The 21,740-nt window shown below is 37.5% G+C and overlaps 1 protein-coding gene and 1 long non-coding RNA gene across 3 annotated transcripts; one reads left to right on the plus strand and one right to left on the minus strand.

The window, feature by feature from the left end:
- Positions 1-2,146: 2,146 nt before the first annotated feature.
- On the plus strand, positions 2,147-2,884 carry LOC135223298 (uncharacterized). The gene is made up of 2 exons (XR_010316465.1): positions 2,147-2,611; positions 2,740-2,884. It is a non-coding gene; the product is annotated as an uncharacterized LOC135223298 (long non-coding RNA).
- A 2,585-nt stretch (positions 2,885-5,469) lies between these two features.
- Positions 5,470-17,916, minus strand: LOC135222874 (phosphotriesterase-related protein-like). 2 transcript variants are annotated; one of them, XM_064261225.1, is made up of 7 exons: positions 17,768-17,916; positions 12,508-12,667; positions 9,095-9,285; positions 7,349-7,507; positions 7,014-7,178; positions 6,408-6,625; positions 5,470-5,950 (listed from the first exon to the last, which is right to left on the minus strand). In XM_064261225.1, the coding sequence occupies exons 2-7, from the start codon at positions 12,606-12,608 to the stop codon at positions 5,813-5,815; spliced, it is 972 nt and encodes a 323-aa protein (XP_064117295.1). In that variant the 5' UTR covers positions 12,609-12,667; positions 17,768-17,916; the 3' UTR covers positions 5,470-5,812. The 2 variants fall into 2 exon arrangements, with proteins under 2 accessions (XP_064117295.1, XP_064117293.1); XM_064261223.1 differs by lacking the exon at positions 17,768-17,916 and adding an exon at positions 14,351-14,518.
- Positions 17,917-21,740: the final 3,824 nt, after the last annotated feature.

The following is a 21,740-nucleotide window of genomic DNA, read 5'->3' on the forward strand; positions in this document are numbered from 1 at the left end:
AGATATATTATTTTGATTTTGAGTTATAATTGGAGGTATATATTATTTTGAGTTATATTTGAGATATAATAATATGGGAAGATATATATTTTTGGCCATTTTGATATTTGCCAATGTGGTATGAGCTATGTTTAGTTCAATTATTTGCAGCCATCTTTGTTGCAAATGGAGACACATATTTGGAGATTATGGGGCAATATTTGGGAGTGTGTGAGGTAGATGCCTTGAGTGCACATTTTTTGGAGATATATTATTTGGAGCCTTGTTTTTTTGTTCCACATGGAGTTATTGTGGAAATAGAGGTAAATATTTTGTATTTGCCGAAATAGAGGTGATTATTCTCTATTCTTGGAGTGGTGTCTTTTTTTTTCTACTGACATGTGGCTTTGGAGAAATAAGAGAATAATATATAGGGGGTTGGTTATTAACCAAATGGGGGAAATATTTTTATAACCGGAGTGGTGATTATTGATATGGTGTCTCATAATGGGAGTTGGAATTAATCTTGGGCGGGTAACCCTTTTTTTTTGTGGTTATTGGAGTTTTTTTGAGTCAAGAGAAGATTTCTGAGGTTTCTCTTTTTTTTTTTTTTTGATTTCGTGTCTATTTAGAGAGAAGTGGCATTACTGCATTACGAGTTATTTGGAGATGTGTGTGCATTTTTCATGTTACAAGTGTGTTATTCTTGGAGAAATATAATTTGGGAAAAAGTCATGTTGAGAGAATAAGTCTTCGAGACAAATTTTTGAACACATTGTCATATCCTGGAGTTAATTCTGTGAAATGTGTCAGTTAGCGACCTTTTTTTTTCTGAGAATCATGAGTTTCCAAACTTATGTGTCTGACTAGACAATTTTTGTGCTGTTGTTTGAACATGCGTCCGCAGGAGATTTTTCTGCTGACAAGCGATGTGATGAGCGTGTGCTGATTCTTTTCCTCTGATGGTGATAGATCAGAATTTTTGCAATATCTGGGAAATGTGGCTATAGCATTTCACGAAAGCGCATGTATGAGAGTTTGCTTTCTGGCAAATTCCATAACTTTACATGGAGCATTTCTTGGGGAAAACGCGGGAGTTATGCATATTATACATGTATTATGTATTTTGTGATTGGGAAATCTACTTGTGATTATTCTTTTTTTTTATTGTTTTTCTTCCTTTTCCTATGAGAGATATGATTTGGGGATTAGAGCTTAAGTAGCATTTCTTTTTTGGACGGGAGATTTGATTTTACGGGAGGTGTATTTTTCGAGGGTTATTACTTACGTAAAGGGAAGTTTGACATTAAGTCTCATTGTGATTAATTATTGAGCAGTAAAGGGGTTTTTGCTGTTAAAAGTTGGAGATTTTTACTGATTTTGTGGGTTGTTTAAATATCAGTTTGCGAGAACATTTTTGGGTCTGGGTGTTACGTGATTCTTTTCTTTCTTGGGCTTGTTACGAATTTTTTCTTTCTTTTTTTTTTTGTGAGCACATTCGAGTTCGAAATGTAGTGCAGAATTCCGTGGAGTTGCTGTGATTTCTGAGTTGTGTGTGTGCTGATGTGCGAGTTTGGAGAATTGAATTGGAGAACTTGATGTTTCTTTTTCTTAGAGAGTTGTGATAATGACTTATCATTTTAGTAGTCATATTTAAGGGAGTTAATTGGGAGACGTTTCAGTTAGTATTTCTGACCTTTTTGAGATCGTTGTTTGATAGAAGTAGTATGTTTGGGTTAATTTTCTTAGTTGACCAAAGACCTGACTGACATACTAACGCCCAAAAGTTCCCGACGCCAGCAAGACGTCCACCAGCCGTGAAGAGAGGTTGCTGCCATGTTGCCCATGGTGATTACAAGTATTTCCACGTGGGTGTTCGAGAGAATTCTACAGCGTGTTTTTTGGGGATCTACAAGAAGCCGTGAGAGTCTTCTACGATGAGGGAGGCATTCCGTCTTCCTACAGTTGCTACAGCCTGCTATAGCCTGTTGCTGTCTGTTCAGCTACTTGCAGACAAGCGAAGAGGGATATTCAAGGAATCCAATAATGCAGAAAATATCAGAGAAAAATGCGTCTTGGGTTGGGATTGGGAGTTAAACCGTGATAAGACTTATTTTATAATGCCAGAGACGTGCAGTTTTTTCTTTTATTTTATTTTAAAGCCGGCCAATGTTTTATATTGTATAAGCAATTTTGCTAGGCGGGAGCTAGCATATAGGTGCGAGGCCGAGCAATCTGTAAGACATAGGGTTTTGATTAATTATATATTGTTCGTGCATTCTCTGTAACCTGTGGAATGTGGAGGACAGTGCAGAGATAACGACCTGAGGGTAGCTGATCAATGAGTTGCTAGGGGATGGCGTGAGATAAAAGTGCTTAGTTCAGGAAGTCAATGTACGACAGTTTATGAACTCTTCCCAAAGTGCCTTTGTGAAACTAGATGCAGCTAGAACCGCGAGGCGCTAGCGAACTGTGTGTTCGTATGTGCGTGTGCACCTCTTTCTGTTAAAAGCGTTCATACCCAAGCCTATGAGAGGGATTTTGACAGAGGGCTTCGAGTCATAGGCAAAGATGCCGTGGCATTCGCCGGGGGAGTTTTTTGACATAGTGTTTAGTGTCCGGTTGGGAATGGGTAAGTGTTACCTTTACTTTAGCCAAAGGGGTGGCTTGTTTGATATCTTGTAAGATGTTCCATTTTATTAACTTTGTCTTTAAACTTGTGTGTGTACTTACCAGAATGTGTTCTGTATCTTTGTACAGATGGTTCTGGATTTCAGTGGGACAGAGTTCCCAGGGAAAGGTGTGACCTTTTGGGTGACTTGACAATGAGTTGTTTTAAGTTAGTCTGTAAGACTGGATTACTTAGTTATCGACTTAGTTATTGTAAATAAACGTTATGTTATGATGCAACTCTCTCATTTTCATTACCTGTTAGAATGGAGAGAAAGAGGTGGAGAGAGAGAGAGAGAGAGAGCCTGTGTGTGGGGGTCTGCCTTCCGTTTCGTGTCCACGCTTACCGTATGAAATACATGGCGGTTTTCCCATGTAATATATATATATGTATATATATATATATATATATATATATATTATATATATATAGTCAAGTCACGCCTCTTATTTATGGCTTATGCAGAACTCTTAAGTGACTGTTAGGTAATAACAAGTAATCGATGCGCCGATGTTTTTTCGGCGTAATCGAGTTTTCTGTACGGCGTATTAATCAAGGCCACCGAAAATAGATCTATCTTTCGGTGGTCTCGGTATGATGCTGAATGAGCATCCGCCCATGAAACTTTAACCGCGGCTAGGTGGTGGGCTGTCCTATATCGTTGCCAACTTCGACTTCAAATTAAATAAAAACTACTAAGGCTAGAGGGCTACAATTTGGCATGTTTGATGATTAGAGAGTGGATGTTCAACATAGCCATTTGGTGCCCTGTAGCTTCAGTAGTTTTTAAGATCTGAGGGCGGACAGAAAAAGTGTGGACGGACAGTCATAGCCAACTCAATAGTTTTTTTTCAGATAACTAAAATGGTATACAAGAGTAACTTAGAAACATCACCTACTATTGACAACCCAATTAGAGTTTTATGGTGAGAAAGGCGCCCTTTTTGATAAGGAGAATTAGACCACCTCTTTAATCAGAACCAAAATGTGAGAATTATTATTATTGTTATTATTATTATTATTATTATCATCATCATCATACAAACAGGAATACCAATCGAATTGCTTTTCGGCACCAGGAAGCCAAGAAGACGCCAGAAAATGCGCTCGTTTGACACCATAGTTCACCCTCTGGTCAACGTGACTGACCGACACGCGACGAAAACAAAGGCGAGGTTCAAATAACAGCTGATTTTTTTCCTTTTCTTTCTTTCTTTATTTCCTCCAGCATCCATTGCATTTACGTCCATATTAATGAAGGGAAGGTTGAATTGAATATAGAATTTAGGCCAAAGGCCAAGCACTGGGACCTATGAGGGCATTCAGCGCTGAAACGGAAATTGACAGCAAAAGGTCTGAAAGGTGTAACAGGAGAAAATCTCAAAGCTGCGCTATGAGTCAATGGTTAGAAGAGGGTGGAAAGTAAGATAAAAGAAAGAGAATATGAAAGGAGGTACAGTAAGAGGAACGAAAAGTGTTGCAGCTAGGGGCCGAGGGCACGCTACAAAGAACCTTAACTACTGCCTAAAGTGCACCGCAAGAGGTGCACTGGTGGCTCTTACATTTGCAACTTAATGTATTCACATGGCGCATACATAGTATGTACACACATAAACAAATATTTGTATATACATCCATATATATATAAATATATATATATATATTATATCCATAAATATATATATATGAACACTAGCTTCAAGCTTTACCTAATGGGGTACCTCCAGAGAAAAAACCAGGTCAATAGTCACTGCTGACTACATTTTTAAACTTCTGTATCAGTGATGTACCCACGGCGCAGTGAAATTTGCTCATTTGCTGGTTCATTCCCAAAAAGAGGAATGTTAAACAGAATCAGTGTTCCTTAGGCCCCCTACCCGGCCGCATCCATTTCTAGCTTTTTACTTTACCTGCATTCCCATTGTCCTCCTCCAATCTTACTGCCCAACCTTTCTAACTTAAGGGGGTTCTCTCAGTTCCAGCTGTACATCTTCGTAAATACTTTCCATCTTTATTTTCTGGATATCTCGATCTTTCTGTAGAGCCACTCCAACCCTCTCTCCTTTCACTATCGAACCGCTGAATGGCCAAAAGTACCCCAGAGCTTGCCTTCGCATCCAAAATTTCATGAAAAAAAGAATTGTGCGCTATTCACATGAATCCTTTATTCACTCTTTCGATTCCTACCTTTCAAGGCCTTTTAATCCTAATTCCTTTTCTGTTCCATCTATCCATCAATTCTGAATCTACACTTCTCACAAACCTTTCCTCCACATTAACACCAAACCATCTCGTATCACCGTATCACTCCGATCCACTTGCTCCACACTCTGGCCTCGTATATTCGCGGTTATCCTTCCAGTTGTTATGAAACAAATACTGCTGCGCAAATAAAACATCCGGACAGCTTACACCGTTTAAATTCAACCTCAGTACTCTATTCATGCTTTCCGTCTTTTACTCCAAAACCCCTCTGCAATTCCGTGTCTCATAAATGTAGCCACATTTCTCCCTTGCCCTTGAGAGTCTCTGGGACTTACCTTATCTTTCTGCCCACCATCATCCGTTATATTTATGTCTTTGTATACATGAAGGATATTGTCAACTTCTTACATAGCTCTTATGAATATCTGATACAAGAACAACCTTCTCAGTCAGCCAACAATGAAAATAAATTAATCGTGCGAACAACGAAATGAAATAGAACTCTAATAGCGCTCTAAAAATACATACAACCGTTTCTACATTAAGTACTATCTATGGAGAATGGTATTTATTAGCTAATATTGGGCAGGAATGTGTATTTTAAAATTTTGGAGAAAAAAAAAAGGTTTTATTCATGATACATTTTTAATTGTTAAGACATAAAGCAAGCTACCAAAAAAGACCTAGAGAAATAAAGGATGAATTTGATACTACATGGTATCCCGACAGAAATCCCAAATGTCTGAAATATGAAGGCAAGATTTAATCTCCTTCACCACCTTACCTAAGTTACTTTTTTTTTATATAGAAATAAAGGACGTTATAAGGGTTGATTCTCATCCTGCATACTTTATAACAAAATACTTGCTAACATCACTGAATCTGATTCTACAGCTATAGACTTTTATATATCTTCTTACGTAACAACTCATCCAGTGATACACAAAATCTGTAGTCTTACTTTGCAAAAGCAAGCCAGTTTTTAGGGTTGTGAATAAGCATTCTGTCAATAGCATCCTGGGAGATGCCTCGATCCAGCATTTTCGGGACCACGTTGTTGAATATGTGGGAGAACCCATGGCCACCGAAAGCTACCTGCAGAAACAGACGGTGACTCATTATTATTGAAGCGTAAACTTTCCACTGGTCATGTTGTCCAAATTAAAAGATTATTGAGGAGATTCTGTTACTAAAAAGTAAAAATCATACTGATCTGGGTGGCCAAATGTATTACAAGATTTTACCTTAGTAGAATGAATTCGCAATGAACGGGTTGCCCAAATGGGCTTAAAGATTGGTGGACGTTTTGGGAGAGCCAACTCAGCTCTCGCTTTTTATTTGATTAATTTGGAGAAGAATATCTTAATCATAACCGACTTGTGAACATAAAGAAAGGGGAAAATTTATTGTTTTCTAGTTAGTTGTATAAATAGAAAAGTCACATGTAAATATGTAAACATAATAATGAAACTTAGACATTTCGGCAGAAAGTTCAGCACAAAAGAATGTTGGAGTCAACAGGTAAACGAACGTGATGGCAGACGGTACCCACCAAGCGGTGTTTGGTGTGGATGTCATGAGCCAAGAGAATCTTCTCTCCAAAACCGTTGTCTACAAGGTGCCTGATGCGAGCGATCCTCTGGGCATCCGAGGGCATGTCCACGGCAAGATTCAGCGCGTAGTGCGAGGTCTCGATGCCGAAGAGGTCGTACTCGCAGAAGCAACCCAGAGACGCAAATTCCAACAGAGCGTCCAGTTCGTGTATAGTACCTGTCGCAACCGAAGAGGATAAAAATCGTCATATCTTCCAGGGAGAACGCTCTTTTCCAGAATGGGAACTTGAAAAGTGGCGTTCGTGATAAACGGCTGCGAATGATTGTGAAGATACCAACATCCATATTTAATCACGTTTAGTTTAAGGACTACAGTGTACAAATAATATAATAATCTATAGTCCATCACTATACTGTGACCAGACATAATACACAAAAAGCCACAGTAATGTATATGAGCGACTGTATTTAAAGTAAAAAGTTAAAAAACGGAGCTTAAACGGTCGAAAGCTTCCTTTTTTAACCTTTCTTGTATTTAGCAAAATACAGTCGCTCATATACATTACTGGGGTTTTTTTACTTAATAATTATAATAAACAACTCACGATCTAGATGGCCCATCACCATTTTGCTGACGGAGCCGCCGGCCTCGCAGTAAAGACGCAGGATCTCCTCGGGTGCTTCGTGATGACGCCCTGGGTGAAACATCACTGGGCATCCAATGGTGGACTGGGCTTCACCCGCCGCCTTAATGACACGACGTTCAAAGTCTGAATTAGAAAGAAAAGAAATAAATCTTTTGTTAAGCTTTTTTGGTCAGAAATATCAATGGCGTTTGAAATATGAATTAGATGAGATAAGGAATGAATTTGTTTATGCAGTACTCTTGACAGATACTCCAATGAGACCCGTGAATATGAAAAAAAGCACAAACTCATACCATGCAGAGGCCATGAACAGCCTATTTCACCGATGATCCCGCATTTGATATCAGCACATTCCTCGCTGCCAACAGTGAGCTCCTTCGCCATAAAGTTCACCATTTCCTCCACAGATTCTTTCATAGTCTGTTTGTCTTGAGCCGCACTGACATAGTAACCTGAGAAGCGCAGACGAATATACAAGTTACGATGGATGGATGGATTATGAAATTTAGGGCATAGCCCAAGCGCTGGGACCTGTAAAGGTCTTTCAGCGCTGTTCAAGTTAGGAAACGGTTATATTTCAACCAGTGTCTGTTAGGTGCGCATGTGTTATCAGGCTAACCTACCCCTCGAACAAGAAGCACAGAATTTGGCGAAACTTGGCTGATACACTTTGCAGGCTGCCTTCTCGAGATGATCACCTTTCATGGAAAATCGTTTTACATTTGAAGGCGATTTGCAATGGGAATGATCTCGAATGTAAGACGATTTCTCTTAAAAGTAATTAGCTCAAGATGTCCCCTGATGAACATATATACAGTATCTACCGAGCTTCGTTGAATTCTTACATACACAGACAAGGACTTTCAGAGATTTAACAGCTTCAGTCAGCTCATCTGGCCCGTCTTGGCTGAGATGTTGAAGGTTCTTATCTCTTCCTTCAAATTAGGCAATTATAAACTTGTAGAACTGGTTTTCAACCTGGGGTACAAGTACCCGAGGGGGTATGCCAAGGGTCTGTCAGCGGGTACGCGCTTCCCATGACACTAGAATGAATGTTAGATGCCGACCTTTAATGTGCTTTAGCAAAAATTGCTCCTCGGTCAACTAGGATAGTTAATGAAAACAGTTTCAGCCATTTCATTGACTACCTTTGCAGCTGATGCAATAATATGTATTTTGTTTTTTGCAGCTCAGTACCATAACCTAAAGTATTTACTGCATAACCAGAGGTAAATAATTATAAAAATTGTAATTTTTTTTATGGAATTCTTTGTTTACAATATTATTGGTTATGTCAAGAGAGCTATGTATTTACTTCCCCTCAGTACAGTTTTTCTGAGTTGGTTTTATTTTCCACGTTACATAAAGCGAAGTGGGTACATTACTAACATTAAAAATACCCGAAAGGGTACTTAGGGAGGAAAAGGCTGAAAACTACTGCTGTAGAAGCTGTCTTGGCTAGTTAAAGACATTTTTGTGAAGTTCCTTAACATGAAGGCGTGTTCTTACTTCATACTTATAACAACTATAATAAAAATCAGTGAAAACATAGCAACCTGAAAAGCGTAAAATATAATTTCAAATAGTCTTGTCCTCATAAAGAAATCTAAATCTTCACCGGTCATGCAATATTTAATTTACACAAGAGTAAAACAATTTAACAATCATTTGAAGCTCAAGAACGTAAGGACTAAAACAAAGCATACTTAAAAAAACTCCTATCACGAAAGCGTGAGATCTTTCCGCAGACAGACTTCAACGTTAAAAAATTGCTATACTAAATGGTACAACTGTTAGGTCTATTAACAATGTTATATATATGTAAAGACTTGAGTCATGATAATCACAAACATGAAACTAAAAATGCACTCAGACATTCGGTAAAAAAAAAAAAAAAAAAAAAAAAAAAATTCTTCCTCGACCCTTTTCACGCCTCTTTACACAATTTTATTAAAATCAGTTAACTTTTTGAATTTCTGAGTATCATGCAGTCAGGAATGACAACCATCGTCCAATATTGGGCTGGCATCATTCATTACCTGTCCCAGCTATGATGTGGACACCGTAGTTTTTGGACAATTCTCGCAAGAAGTTGACATTTCTGTTGAGTCCTTTAGTGCTGTTTTCAACGATGGTTCCTCCACCAAACTTCTTGTAGGTGGCCATTTCATTCGCTATGGCAGCCGTTGTCGGCGGATCACTGAGCTTGATGTTCAACTTGTGGCTGTACCTGCCAAAGATATATACGTTCGTTGTTATTTGTAAAAGTCCCAATAATGCGGGCGGTATACATATTCGCCTATTGTTCGGACCAAGGTATACATTCATTATGTATATTCATACAAGGGCCATTGGTGAGAGAGGCTGTCCAAGGGCGGTACGTCGTTAAGTCTAGAAGTAGTAAAACTGTCGTTTTATACATTAGTAATGTTTAAATTTCTGATATGTAGCAGGGGCAACAGGTTGAGAAACATCAACTCGGGACACATCATATGTGCACTTCGTGTGACCTACCAAAAATACCTACTTGAGACACTTCGCTGAATACTATACAGCTGGCGTTCAACCATAAGCAATGTTTATTAAAGGAAGTGGGTGGTTGATGTGGGGTTGGGGGTGTCATCATATGGCAATGTGAAAGGTTCTTCGTAAAAACTTCACATCTTGAGCCCCAGCTACGTGGCTTTCCACTATTTATTTTCAGGTATACTCCTTTTTGTCGCCTCCCACATAGCTAACCAATTTCTCTGACTTAGCCTTTCTCTAGTTTCCCTCCACCCCCCACCAACGCCCGCCCCCTTCCCCACACCAAGCTCTTATCCAATAAGACATTCGATCCGGATAACCCTGTGAGAATATAGAAACTTGACTAACACTGCTCTGGTTAAACATCTTTAACAACAACAACAACGACGACGATAATAATAATTCAGAACAATATTCATATGGAACAAGCCCACATGGGCCATTGAGTTAAAATTCTAGCTTCCAAAGAATATGATGTTCATTAAACAGACGTAAGAGAAGGTGATGGGAAATACAGAAAGAACTGATCTCTTATCAAAATTTTTTTAAAATGTTAACAAATTAATAAAGACATAAAAAATGTAAGTAAATGATTCAAATACAAGGGAACTTGCATTAGGGTAATAATGCATTGCATTTTCGGTTGAACTTTTGAAGTTCCAATTGAACGTCATCCTCAGGGAGACTTCCACAGTCCAACGGTGCACATTGACTGCATATTGGTGCTACTGTTCAGCGAATCTAGTTGCTCTCTTTAGGAAAAGGGGATCAGGGATCAGTTGTGAGTGTGAAAGATTTCTGTTAAACTACAACTTATGAAAAATTGACAAACAAGAAACCATCCGTTGATGGTCAGTCATAACTGCTAATATTAGGAAACAAAAACCCACCACCACTAACCACTCTGTCTCAAAGAAATAAATCTCTGGAAGAAGCAGACATGCACACCGGAGAACAGTCTTCTAGTAAAGGAAGGACAAATGACCTAACGCAGGTTACACTGATTTTATCATTTATAGATATGTATATGAGGCCTTACAAACAACGTCTAAGTTTCGTGCGGCATCATTTGATGTTTCTCAAAAGTAAAATGGAGGTCAAAGGTTACACCTAGATATAGTCAAAGCTTCAGACTCATTCAGCAGTTTCATCCACCTGAAGGGGAGGATGGCGTGGAAAATCCGTCAGGGTTCTGCTAATCAACAGTGTTTTCGTTTTACTGGAGTTCAGCCTCATATCCCACCGACTACACCATTCACTAATCTGGTCCATGTCACGACTTACACTAAGGGCATCTTCATTTCTTTTAAGTGGAGACTTTACTACACCCACACGTGTTGCATCATAGGCATTCTGAACAAAATTGTTTTCAAGGCCAACAACCATATCAGTTGTATACACTAAAAAGTAACAGTGAGTTAAGAACACTACTCTGTGGAACTACGGGCACAATGCGTTAAAGATCCCATCAACAGGAACTTGCTGCTACCTACCCGTAAGGAAAACTGAAATACTCCTAAAACAAATCCACCAACTCCAAGACTAAAGTTTATTAATAGGTGCCTTGTGATATACTAAATCGAAAGCAGCACTAAAATCTATCTGAATTACTCGGCACTCAAAACCCTAATCAAGGTTCTCTTGCAAAAGACATGTCAAATCTAAACGAACATCGTTTATGCCTATTGACTATCAGTTAAACCTTTAGATTCCACCGTTTTCAAAATTCGTGACGACGACACCAGAAAGTCGTCGTCAAAACATGAAAAGTCGACGTCAAAGTCAAAAGTCAACGGAAATTTCGCTAGTGTGACAGCGCCTTAAGTCTTTCAAGTTTCCTCTTTAAGGAATTTTTTAAATTTCTCTCAGCTGTATGATAAATTCTATTCGCAGCACGCAGAGACTCAACCAAAATGGGGTAATTTTCACGTGAACGATTTCATTTCCAAGTGTTGAGTTTGGTCTATTTGTCATCGTGAGCTCGCTTACATGTATCATCAAACCATGGATGATCATTTGTTCTGAATTTGATGACCTTTTTAGAGACATCTACTAAAATTGCCATCAGCATTTCATTTACCTACTTCTTTGGATCTATCTGATATAGCATCTGACAAGCTATATCGATTGGATTTGCAGCTAGATCGTGTTTCTAATGGTGACATTAGGAAGATACTGATTGGGAAATATGTCCATCTCAATGGCGCAATGATAGGACGTCCCTATATGCTGGCACATCTGGAAATATGAGGTCTAATCTATTACCAGAAATATGGGTGGATTCCTCCGTTACCTGGACAAAATCGGAGGATGCGCAGAACCTTGAGAGCAATCCGGCATTGTTGATCTGTGGAATTTGAATTAAACCACTCCCTGTGCTTTGCATTGTAATTTCCACAGATAAGGAATGAAGCTTTTGAATCCAGTGACTGAGTCATACTGATCCTCTCCAAGACACTCATAAACATTGTGGAACTTATTTTATATCAGGACCTTCAAACCCTTGGATTAAAATCTCAACATTTGACTTATTATTACTAATTACAAGTGTCTCCGATAAAAAAAAAAAACAAAAAAAAACAAATCGTACTTATGTGTACAACTCTGGGGATCAAGAAAATTTGACCTTAAGCCCCGAATATTTTATTCTCTGCAATCTTTTTTTTTTCTTTCTTTTTTTTTACAGAAATGAGAATCAGGCATAGGGTTCAGCTCAAATGTCTCCCAAAAGAATTAAAATTAACAACATAAAATTAGTAGCATAAATAAATACTCATAAAAACAGCAATAGTCAACATCAACAGAACAGTAAACAATATAATACAACAACAACAACACTACGTTATTTACAAAACTTTCATTGAAAGTATCAATAAACCTGACCATTTCAACGAAAAAAGAAAGATATCTGGTGCATCTAACTTACGGGTTCTGCCTGATCCAGCCCAGGTTCTCCATGGAGAACTCACAGAGCTCCAGTTGTCTTTCGTGCTCTCTTGCAGGCGTGTAGGCAACGTCGAACTCCATGAAGAGATGCTCATGGGTAAGAGTCTTGCCCAAGACATCGGGGTCCACCACGCCACATACTAAAAAAATATATATGTATGTCACTCCCTCTTCTCTCCTGTTTATGGACGGTTGGTGTTTTGGTAGTTTCTTTTTGTTTTCTGTTTCATGTGCTTTTTATGCTTCAACTTTTTATTGTTTTAACTTGTAAATTTTAATTGCATTGTGAATTCTTTTATGCTAATAATGTATTTTATTGTCTCTTTTACTTTTCACAGACTGATGATGCACCGAGTCTTTAGTGCGAAACGTTTTTTGTTAATAAACTTGGCCTTTTAACAACATGTGTATCATGGACCCTCCTGAAGTCGTATGTATATGTATATATGTATATATATATATATATATATATATATATATATATACATATATACATATACATACAGACTTCAGGAGGGTCCATGATACACATGTTGTTAAAAGGCCAAGTTTATTAACAAAAATCGTTTTGCACTAAAGACTCGGTGCATCATCAGTCTGTGAAAAGTAAATTTTTTTGTAATATATATATATATATATTATATATATATATATATATATATATATATTAATAAATTAGATAGTTCTGTTTTCGTACGATGGCCTAATTCCTTCAAGAATTGGTGGCCCCATGAATAAATGAGTAATCATTCACATTTTCATCTTTGACTGATGAAGTGTGGGAGAATCCTATGTGGAATAGAATGGAATGGAATATATTAATTAGGCCAAAGGACCAAGCGCTAGGACCTTAGAGGAACTTCTGCGCTTTAAAGGAAATAGGCTTTAAAGGTGTAGCAAGTGGGGAACCTCGCAGTTGCACTGTGAAACAATTATTAGTAAAGGGTGAAGAGTAAGATGGAAGAAAGACTGTGAATAAAGCTACAGTAAAAGTAATGAAAGGGGCTGCAACTAGGGGTTGTGGGGGCGCTGCAAGGAGCCTTAATTATGAAAGAGGCTGCAGCTAGGGACAAAGCGGACTCTGCGAGGAACCTTTACTAATGTCCGTAGTGCACTGCGTGAGGTGCACTTGACGTTGGCCGTGGCCTAACCCTCTACGGGAGAATCCCATGAGAATATATTCTCCCACAGTGTCTGCTACTTAAGAAGCATGCAGTGGGTAGAGTAGCTAAGTTGCTATCTTTTATTTAAATAAATTCATTAGTTAAATTCATCAAGCTTGAAAGAATTGAGGTCATTCCTAATTTACTCATCCTTAAATGTAATTTTATCTAGAAAAAAAAATTGCCAAACATGCACGTGATTCAGCGAATTGTAACCGAGCCTTTGACAGCATTCAACAAAGCGTGACAACATATTTGGTTACTTCTACAAGAAACAATGTAAAGAGAGAGAAAATGCCAAATGTCTCCTGTCTACTACAAACTGTTAACTATCAAAACATAATCGTATGAAGTTGAAAGGGTTGGGCAGTAGACTTCACGGCCATTTGCCTTTAAAAAAAGGAATCTACTTTCAATCAAGCAACTTGTCTAATCTTAAATAAAAACGTATCCTTTATGATACTCTAGGCATTTTCCTTTAAAATACGGTCTTTAATGTCATTATACTATCTTTACGAAGATAACCTATCTTTCTCGGGTATTCCTTCGTGATAATAGAACGCTACCTCATCTGGTACCATGTTATATGATAAGCTATTCAAATCCACAAAATTATAACACCGATCTGTAACAACGTGAAAACTGCGCTTAATGACGTACCTGTTTGAACCTTTCCTTTCATTGTTATGGCGACCAAGCAGTCGTAGCAAAAAATCACGCACGAACACTCACTGCGAAAGTTTGGCAACTACTATTTTACACATCCACCACCACAGGCACCACTAGACACTAGTCACAGCGGCCAGTTCTTTGGTTGCTCACACAGCATGTAGTCTGCTGCTACTCTCTTGGCAACCCCCGATCCCCCATGGTACAATCCGCATGCCCTCCCCACCACCAATTCCCGCTCATCTGGTCTGTTGCCAGCTAGTACTTGTTAGGGACAGATTTTGAAAACATTTTCACGTTGCAATATCAGTATTTGGTCTCTTGGCTCTCGCTTTTATGAGAAAATGAAACCTATACAAAATTTCCTAGAAACTATAGTAGCATGTGTATAGTATCCATCCTAATGACAGTTACTAAATTAGCTTAATCTTTTCGTTGATCATCCATCTATGGATGACATCGCCGGCTGTGTTGCTCGGATTATCTAGATGATATTCTCCGCCGCCAGCTCGTTCTCTTGAATCTAGATAACAGATTAACTTCGTGATATTTCCACACTTGGGATTATAATGATACATAACTCAGATTACAATACATTTCTCTATTGAAAACAATGTTGTTACTGATGAATCGTTTCTGTTGAAAACCACCGTGGGGAAGATACGCAACGCTTCGAAAGTCGTGGTTTTCAATTAAAAGCCCTCATTAGCAGCTTTTCTAAAAACAAGTCATGACCATACTTAACATTCAACTATGCCACGCGAGAGTTCACAAACTCATGAAAGTCCATGGCCCGGATAAAAGAGGGTTGACTGAAATTTGTAATAAACCTTGTTATCGATCTCTTGCAGCTGATCATAATCATGTCCGAAAACCAACACAGTAAGATTACATACAGAAATTTTTTAAATGTGAAATTTAGTGTAAAATGATACAGTTTGGTATATCCTTCCAACTTTGCTAACTCATCACTCCAACCTGTCTCAACATTTCTCACCCTTGCAGTTCCTCTTGCATTACAAATGCTACGTATAGCTACAGTTCACTTCAACAATTTCCATTTTCTCTTTTTCATTTGCATTTAGCACTCACATTTCTCTTCCACGTAGAAGGGTTGTAAAAAATCACTTCATATATTCCAAACTTAGCCTTCGACACGCCAAGTTTTCCCCGAAACATTAACTCCCAATTACTTATTGGAACCTACAGCTTCCATTCTCTGAACAGTCCATAATAACATTCACTGCTCCCTTTTTCCAGGTCATCTTACTCTTGCTTACATTTACTCTCAATGTTCTCCTCTTACAAACGCTTTCATTAAACTGCAGTTTCACCTCGCTATCTCAAATTGATGCAGTGGTGTCTGTATCATCAATCATTCCACACTCTATTCATGATACATATATCAACATACAACTTTGCATCTACACTTATCATGCTTTTCCTGAATTCTCAAATCAGATCTGTGGGGTTTGTCACATACAAGTTATCTAAACAGCTCACTGAAGTTTTAGCAACATTATCTATCCTCTTTTTAACGAACGGCTGAATGAATGAGAAGTTATATGTAGACTTCAATGGCTTGAAAAGGTGAAAGAGTCCACGAAAAACCTTGCACTTGCGTGCAATGTTTTACCTATCTTACTCTTTACATAGAGGATCAATTGTCTGATAAAGAACCCAATTCTTCCTATTGCCTTTCTACCACAAGGTGCTCTCTTATTTTTAGTCACGGCTTTCCTGAGCTCATGGGAAGCATTCCTTCTCCTCTTAGAAGACCCCATAACCCCATCTTCTCCAACAATAAATCCGTGGAAATCATTAAACCTTGGAGTGTTGTTCACTAAATTTTCTATTATCTCTCTGCGCGTGATTTAGAATTCTCACAGCTTCTTTTTTCTTGACTCTTGTAACCTTTCTTTGTTTTTAGGACTTGGCTCAGGACATTGGGTTTGGCGTCCCATTTACACAATGTATACCAGAATATACATGAATACACTCGCCATCAAAAATTACGATAACACAAGAAAGGGTCGAGACGGCAATTCCCAACCATAAGAAATTCATGCCGAGTTCTGAAGCTATAACAAAGGCAATTTTATTCGGTGCACTTATATATGGGCAATAGTCAGACAGGTTGGCCAAGGACTGAAAGATGATAAGTAAAAAGTTGGTGTCTATTTGCTGCAGACTATTAATTTTAAAAAAAGTACGCATAAAAATCGTTATACTATAGCAGGTTTATTTATATATATATACATATATATATAATATATTGATATAATATATCTCTATCTATATATATATATATAATATTAGATAGATATATATATAAATATATATATATATATATTGTGACAAAGTGCCATGTATCTGGTTACTACACTTACCAATCATTAAATGAGTACCTCACAACAGCCAGACACCTGAACCTTCATCACAAGTAAAATACGACTGAATGCTCTAAAGGCAACACTGATCCCTTAAATAACTTACCAGTATTGCAGAAAATCAGACTAAGTTCATTAAAAGAGGTGTGAGGAAATCTTATGTGTAATTAAATTAATTAAAGGGCATCACTCCATCAACAACTTTAAAAGTCGAAGTATTTCCCTGATTTCAGTCAGAAGTCTAAGTACTTCCCTGGTTCTAACTCACTTCAAGTAAATTGAAGGAAAACAGCTCAATTACTACTCTATGTTTCTACCTAATCACAAATATATGCATGTACGTATACTGGTGAAAAAGAAAACACTTATAAAAATTTTAAATGCAGAAATTTACTATCAAACTCAAAATTTATAAATGAAATTCACAATCTCATGGAAATTAACTGTCACTTGAAAACAAAGCAAAGTTTAATTAATTCTTGAATTAATTAAGTAAAATTAAATCAAAATTAATCTATCACAAAATTCAAGAAAATTAATTCAATCAAAATTCAAAAGTGTAAGGCAATAATTAAAATTTGGAAATTAATTCACAAGTGCTAAACAACACTAAAACTTGAATGAAAATCTAAATAAATGCTAATAAATTCACGTGTTAAATTGATTTAATTGTTCAATGATTAATTATTGAAAACTAAATTCAATTAAATTGTGAATGCAAATGAAAACAGAAAAATGTGGAAAATACCAGAATTGTAAAAAGCACTAATCACATAGAATAAAAAATAAAAACACACACTTCAATAAGAAAATGGATAAATGCACAAAAATCACTTCAATAAGAAAATGGATTAATGCACAAAAATCACTTCAATAAGAAAATGGATAAATGCACAAAAAACCACTTCGAATGAAACAAACACAAAACACAAAAATTTGCAATGTGTAAAAATTTAAACTTGTTTCATGAAACCACTGTAACTATTAGTTGCAACTAATAAATTTTATAACACATTACCTTGGTACCAATTTTCTCTCTGCTGCAGCGAACTCCAAAAATTTCACCAATTCACAATATTTCACAAAAGAAAAGGCGCCATTACACACTTGTACAATGTTTGTTCAGATTCCACAAAAAGCACTAAATAATACTAAATAACTCTAAGAAATCCGAAATCTAAAATTCACGAGTGACCATTCATTATGTATAAAATCTTTATGTTAATATCAAGTATGTTGAGAGAGAGAGAGAGAGAGAGAGAGAGAGAGAGAGAGAGAGACAGAGACAGAGAGAGAGAGAGAGAGGGGGGGAGATCTAAACACTATGAGGATGTAAGTCTGAATGAATTTTCCTTTCTTACGGAAGCTGTACAGTGGATTTCGTACAAAATGTTTTGGGCATGCGAAAGATGGTGCAATCTTTCTACAAGCTTCTAATATGACGTAACTTTACAGAAAAATCATGAAATCTTCACGTGGTTTCGGCAAAGACATACATGTATGAAACCAGTTATGTACGTAGTATGCTCAACAAAGACATGTACTCGTCTGAAACAAAAGTCCCTTATCAAACGTGTTGACAGGTTTCCAAAACAAAATGGAGATCTCGAGTTCCTCTTATCTGAGGTGTTGACATATTACGGAAACAATTTCTAGCTTGGAACGGACAAAGTTAATCTCTCTCTATTTTCACATTCTATGTTATATACTTTTAGATTATGTTATGCGAAATCTGAACATACATTTTTAGACATCCTATGACTCTAAGCTTAATAAGGAATCTGAAAATGTTGCAAACACTTTTCTAACATTTCATACAGTCAAAGAGAAGATATATATACGTTATGAAAGTAGCAACATATAATATATATATATATATATATATATATATATATATATATATATGTGTGTGTGTGTGTGTGTGTGTGTGTGTGTGTATGTATATATATATATATATATATATATATATATATATAGGATATATATATATATATATATGGATATTTGCCTAATGTGGACATTAGGCAGAAAATTGCCTAATGTTCACATTAGGTAAGTAATTTGCACAATGTTTACAAATTGTCAACATTAGGCAAAAACTGCCTGATGTTCACATTATGCAGCCCAATTTTGCCTATGTGAATACGACAGCCTAAACATTGCCGGCATAATGTTCACATTGTTAAAGATTATGTTAGCATGTATTATATATCAAGATCGATTTAGAGACAGTTTTAGAAATTCCAGTTTATTAGAATAAGCTAAATCAATAAAAGTTCGAGACGAGTCCAATTACAAATTTTTGCATGACCTACCAGGGTGACAGTGCGAGGTGCATTCAAGTCTCTTTTTTACGCAACTGCAGCGTCCCTGTATATTGAATATTACATTGATACTTGGTGTATCCTTGTCCGCCAGTGGCCCTTGCTGTTCTAATTGATAGGCAGACATTAGGAATCTCTTCCGCTTTTATCATGGGCTGTTCTATTGCACTAGGTCAGCAGCTGTGAATTTTGGTCCTAGAATTCCCTTCCAACAACCTACATCATATAGCCCATCTTCTTCCTTACAAGGACGACCACTAACATATTTCTGGGGTCTGTTGGACCACGATCCACATCCGGGATCCTCAGCGTAGCACACTGACCAATAGACAATGGCCTAAGCACGGATCTTTGGAAAGTTGGAATTACTGCTTCTGCCTGTGCCTGTGCCTCTGTCTCTGTCTCTGCCTCTGCAGCTTCCTTTGACTAAAGAAATACCTCAAGGTTTTCCTCGGTAAATATCTCACGAAGAGCTGTACTTGGCAGGATAGGTGATCCTAATCCAACCTGCGGATCTTGTCCAAATGAAACTTTGAATGGGCCGTGACCAGTTGTTTCATGACGAGGCCTACTGACCACTTCCAGGCTTCCAGCTGTTGTTTTCCTTCATCCAAATGATCAGTTTGTCCTGGATGACTCCCTTGAGACGTTCAACAGCGCCCTGACTTTGAGACGTGGACGTCCAGTCCAGATTATTCCAGTCACTAGCTGCACCTCTGGCCAGAGCGCTGCAAGGTCAGCGAGGATGGCATTAACGAACTCCCGTCCATTGTCGGACTGCAAAATAGCAGGTGCTCCAAAAGTCAGAAATATATCTAGAAGATTCTCTGCAACCTCTTCTGCTCTTTTTGTTTTAAGTGGACGCAACATGCAAAATTTGTTGAAATGATTTACAAAATGTCATGATGTACTTGAAGTCTCCATCATGCAATATTTGAAAATGAATTAGATCGATCTGGCATCTTGAATGGATTTTCACTGCAGCAATTGTTCTTCACCACCTCCATGACCAATAGCTTCATGGGCTGCTTTTACAATACCAAACACTACTAGGGAAGCAACAAACTTGAATTTATCTTCATTTGGATCTTTTCTCCTGCGAATCAGTCGGCCAGCCCTGCCAACTCAGGATTTCGTAACGTTTCTTGAGGTTAAAGTCAAATGCAGATTTGGCTCCATCACAATTAATCCTTAACGAATCCTGTATAAGCTGATCGGTGGGTTGGATGACAACATTCTCTACCTTGCGGCTTGTAATAGTAATGAAAACAACCCACAAATGTCAACACCTACTTACCAGTACGAGAACCCTGTTGGTTCTGCCCTCCTGGCTTACCCTGATAGAAACCCAAAGCTTCGAACAACATTCTTTGAATCACCACTTCAGCGACCGTGGTTCTTCAGTCTATTTTCATCAGGCGAAATACCATTGCCTAATCTGAAAGTCTTGCTTAAAGTGAACATTATTTGTGCATTGTAAATATTGTGCAAAATATGAACACTAGGCAGTTTTTTTTTCCTAATGTTCACATTGGGCATTTATCCACATTAAGCGTAACACACACACACACACACACACACACACACACACACACACACACACACACATATATATTATACATATAATTATTACATTATAATAGATAATATATATATATATATATCTATATATAATATATATATATTATATATACGAATCTTCAGAGGGTGTCCATGATACCAGTTGTAAAAGGATGAAGTTTATAATGAAACGTTTCGCACATAAAACATCTGTGCATCATCAGTCTGCAAAGAGCAATAAGACAAATAAATAACATATAAAGCCATAAAACACAAACAGAACTCACATGAATTAAAATAGTCTTAAAATTAACCAAAAAAAAAAAAAGAGAAGTACAAAGTAAAAACAGTAAAAAGAGAGAGAACACCCAAAACACTAACCGTCCATGAGGAGAGAAGATGGAATGACCTGTCGTCAAAAGCAGGTGACGACGTTAACTATGCCAGGTGTAGAGTGGCTGAAGAAGTATTACCATTTAACGAAGGAACAAGTTTCTTAATATATAATGACTCGAGGGTAGTTAAGTGATCAGGATGTTTGACATGATCTATTATTGTGAACTGTTCTTTCTGAAGCTCAATTTTGCAATTAAAAGCATGGTTCCTGATATTAGAAAATTCAGGTTGCTTTATTCTTTGTCCTGTTCGGAAACTAAAACCTAAATGACTGCAATATCGAACCCTCAGCAACCTTCGAGTTGATCCAACGTAAGAACCTGGACATCCAGGGCATGTAAATTTATATATGACGTTGGTTCTTACGTTGGATCAACTCGAAGGTTGCTGAGGGTTCGATATTGCAGTCATTTAGGTTTTAGTTTCCGAACAGGACAAAGAATAAAGCAACCTGAATTTTCTAATATCAGGAACCATGCTTTTAATTGCAAAATTGAGCTTCAGAAAGAACAGTTCACAATAATAGATCATGTCAAACATCCTGATCACTTAACTACCCTCGAGTCATTATATATTAAGAAACTTGTTCCTTCGTTAAATGGTAATACTTCTTCAGCCACTCTACACCTGGCATAGTTAACGTCGTCACCTGCTTTTGACGACAGGTCATTCCATCTTCTCTCCTCATGGACGGTTAGTGTTTTGGGTGTT

This window comes from Macrobrachium nipponense, chromosome 8, assembly GCF_015104395.2.
Source record: "Macrobrachium nipponense isolate FS-2020 chromosome 8, ASM1510439v2, whole genome shotgun sequence".
Lineage (NCBI taxonomy): Eukaryota > Metazoa > Arthropoda > Malacostraca > Decapoda > Palaemonidae > Macrobrachium > Macrobrachium nipponense.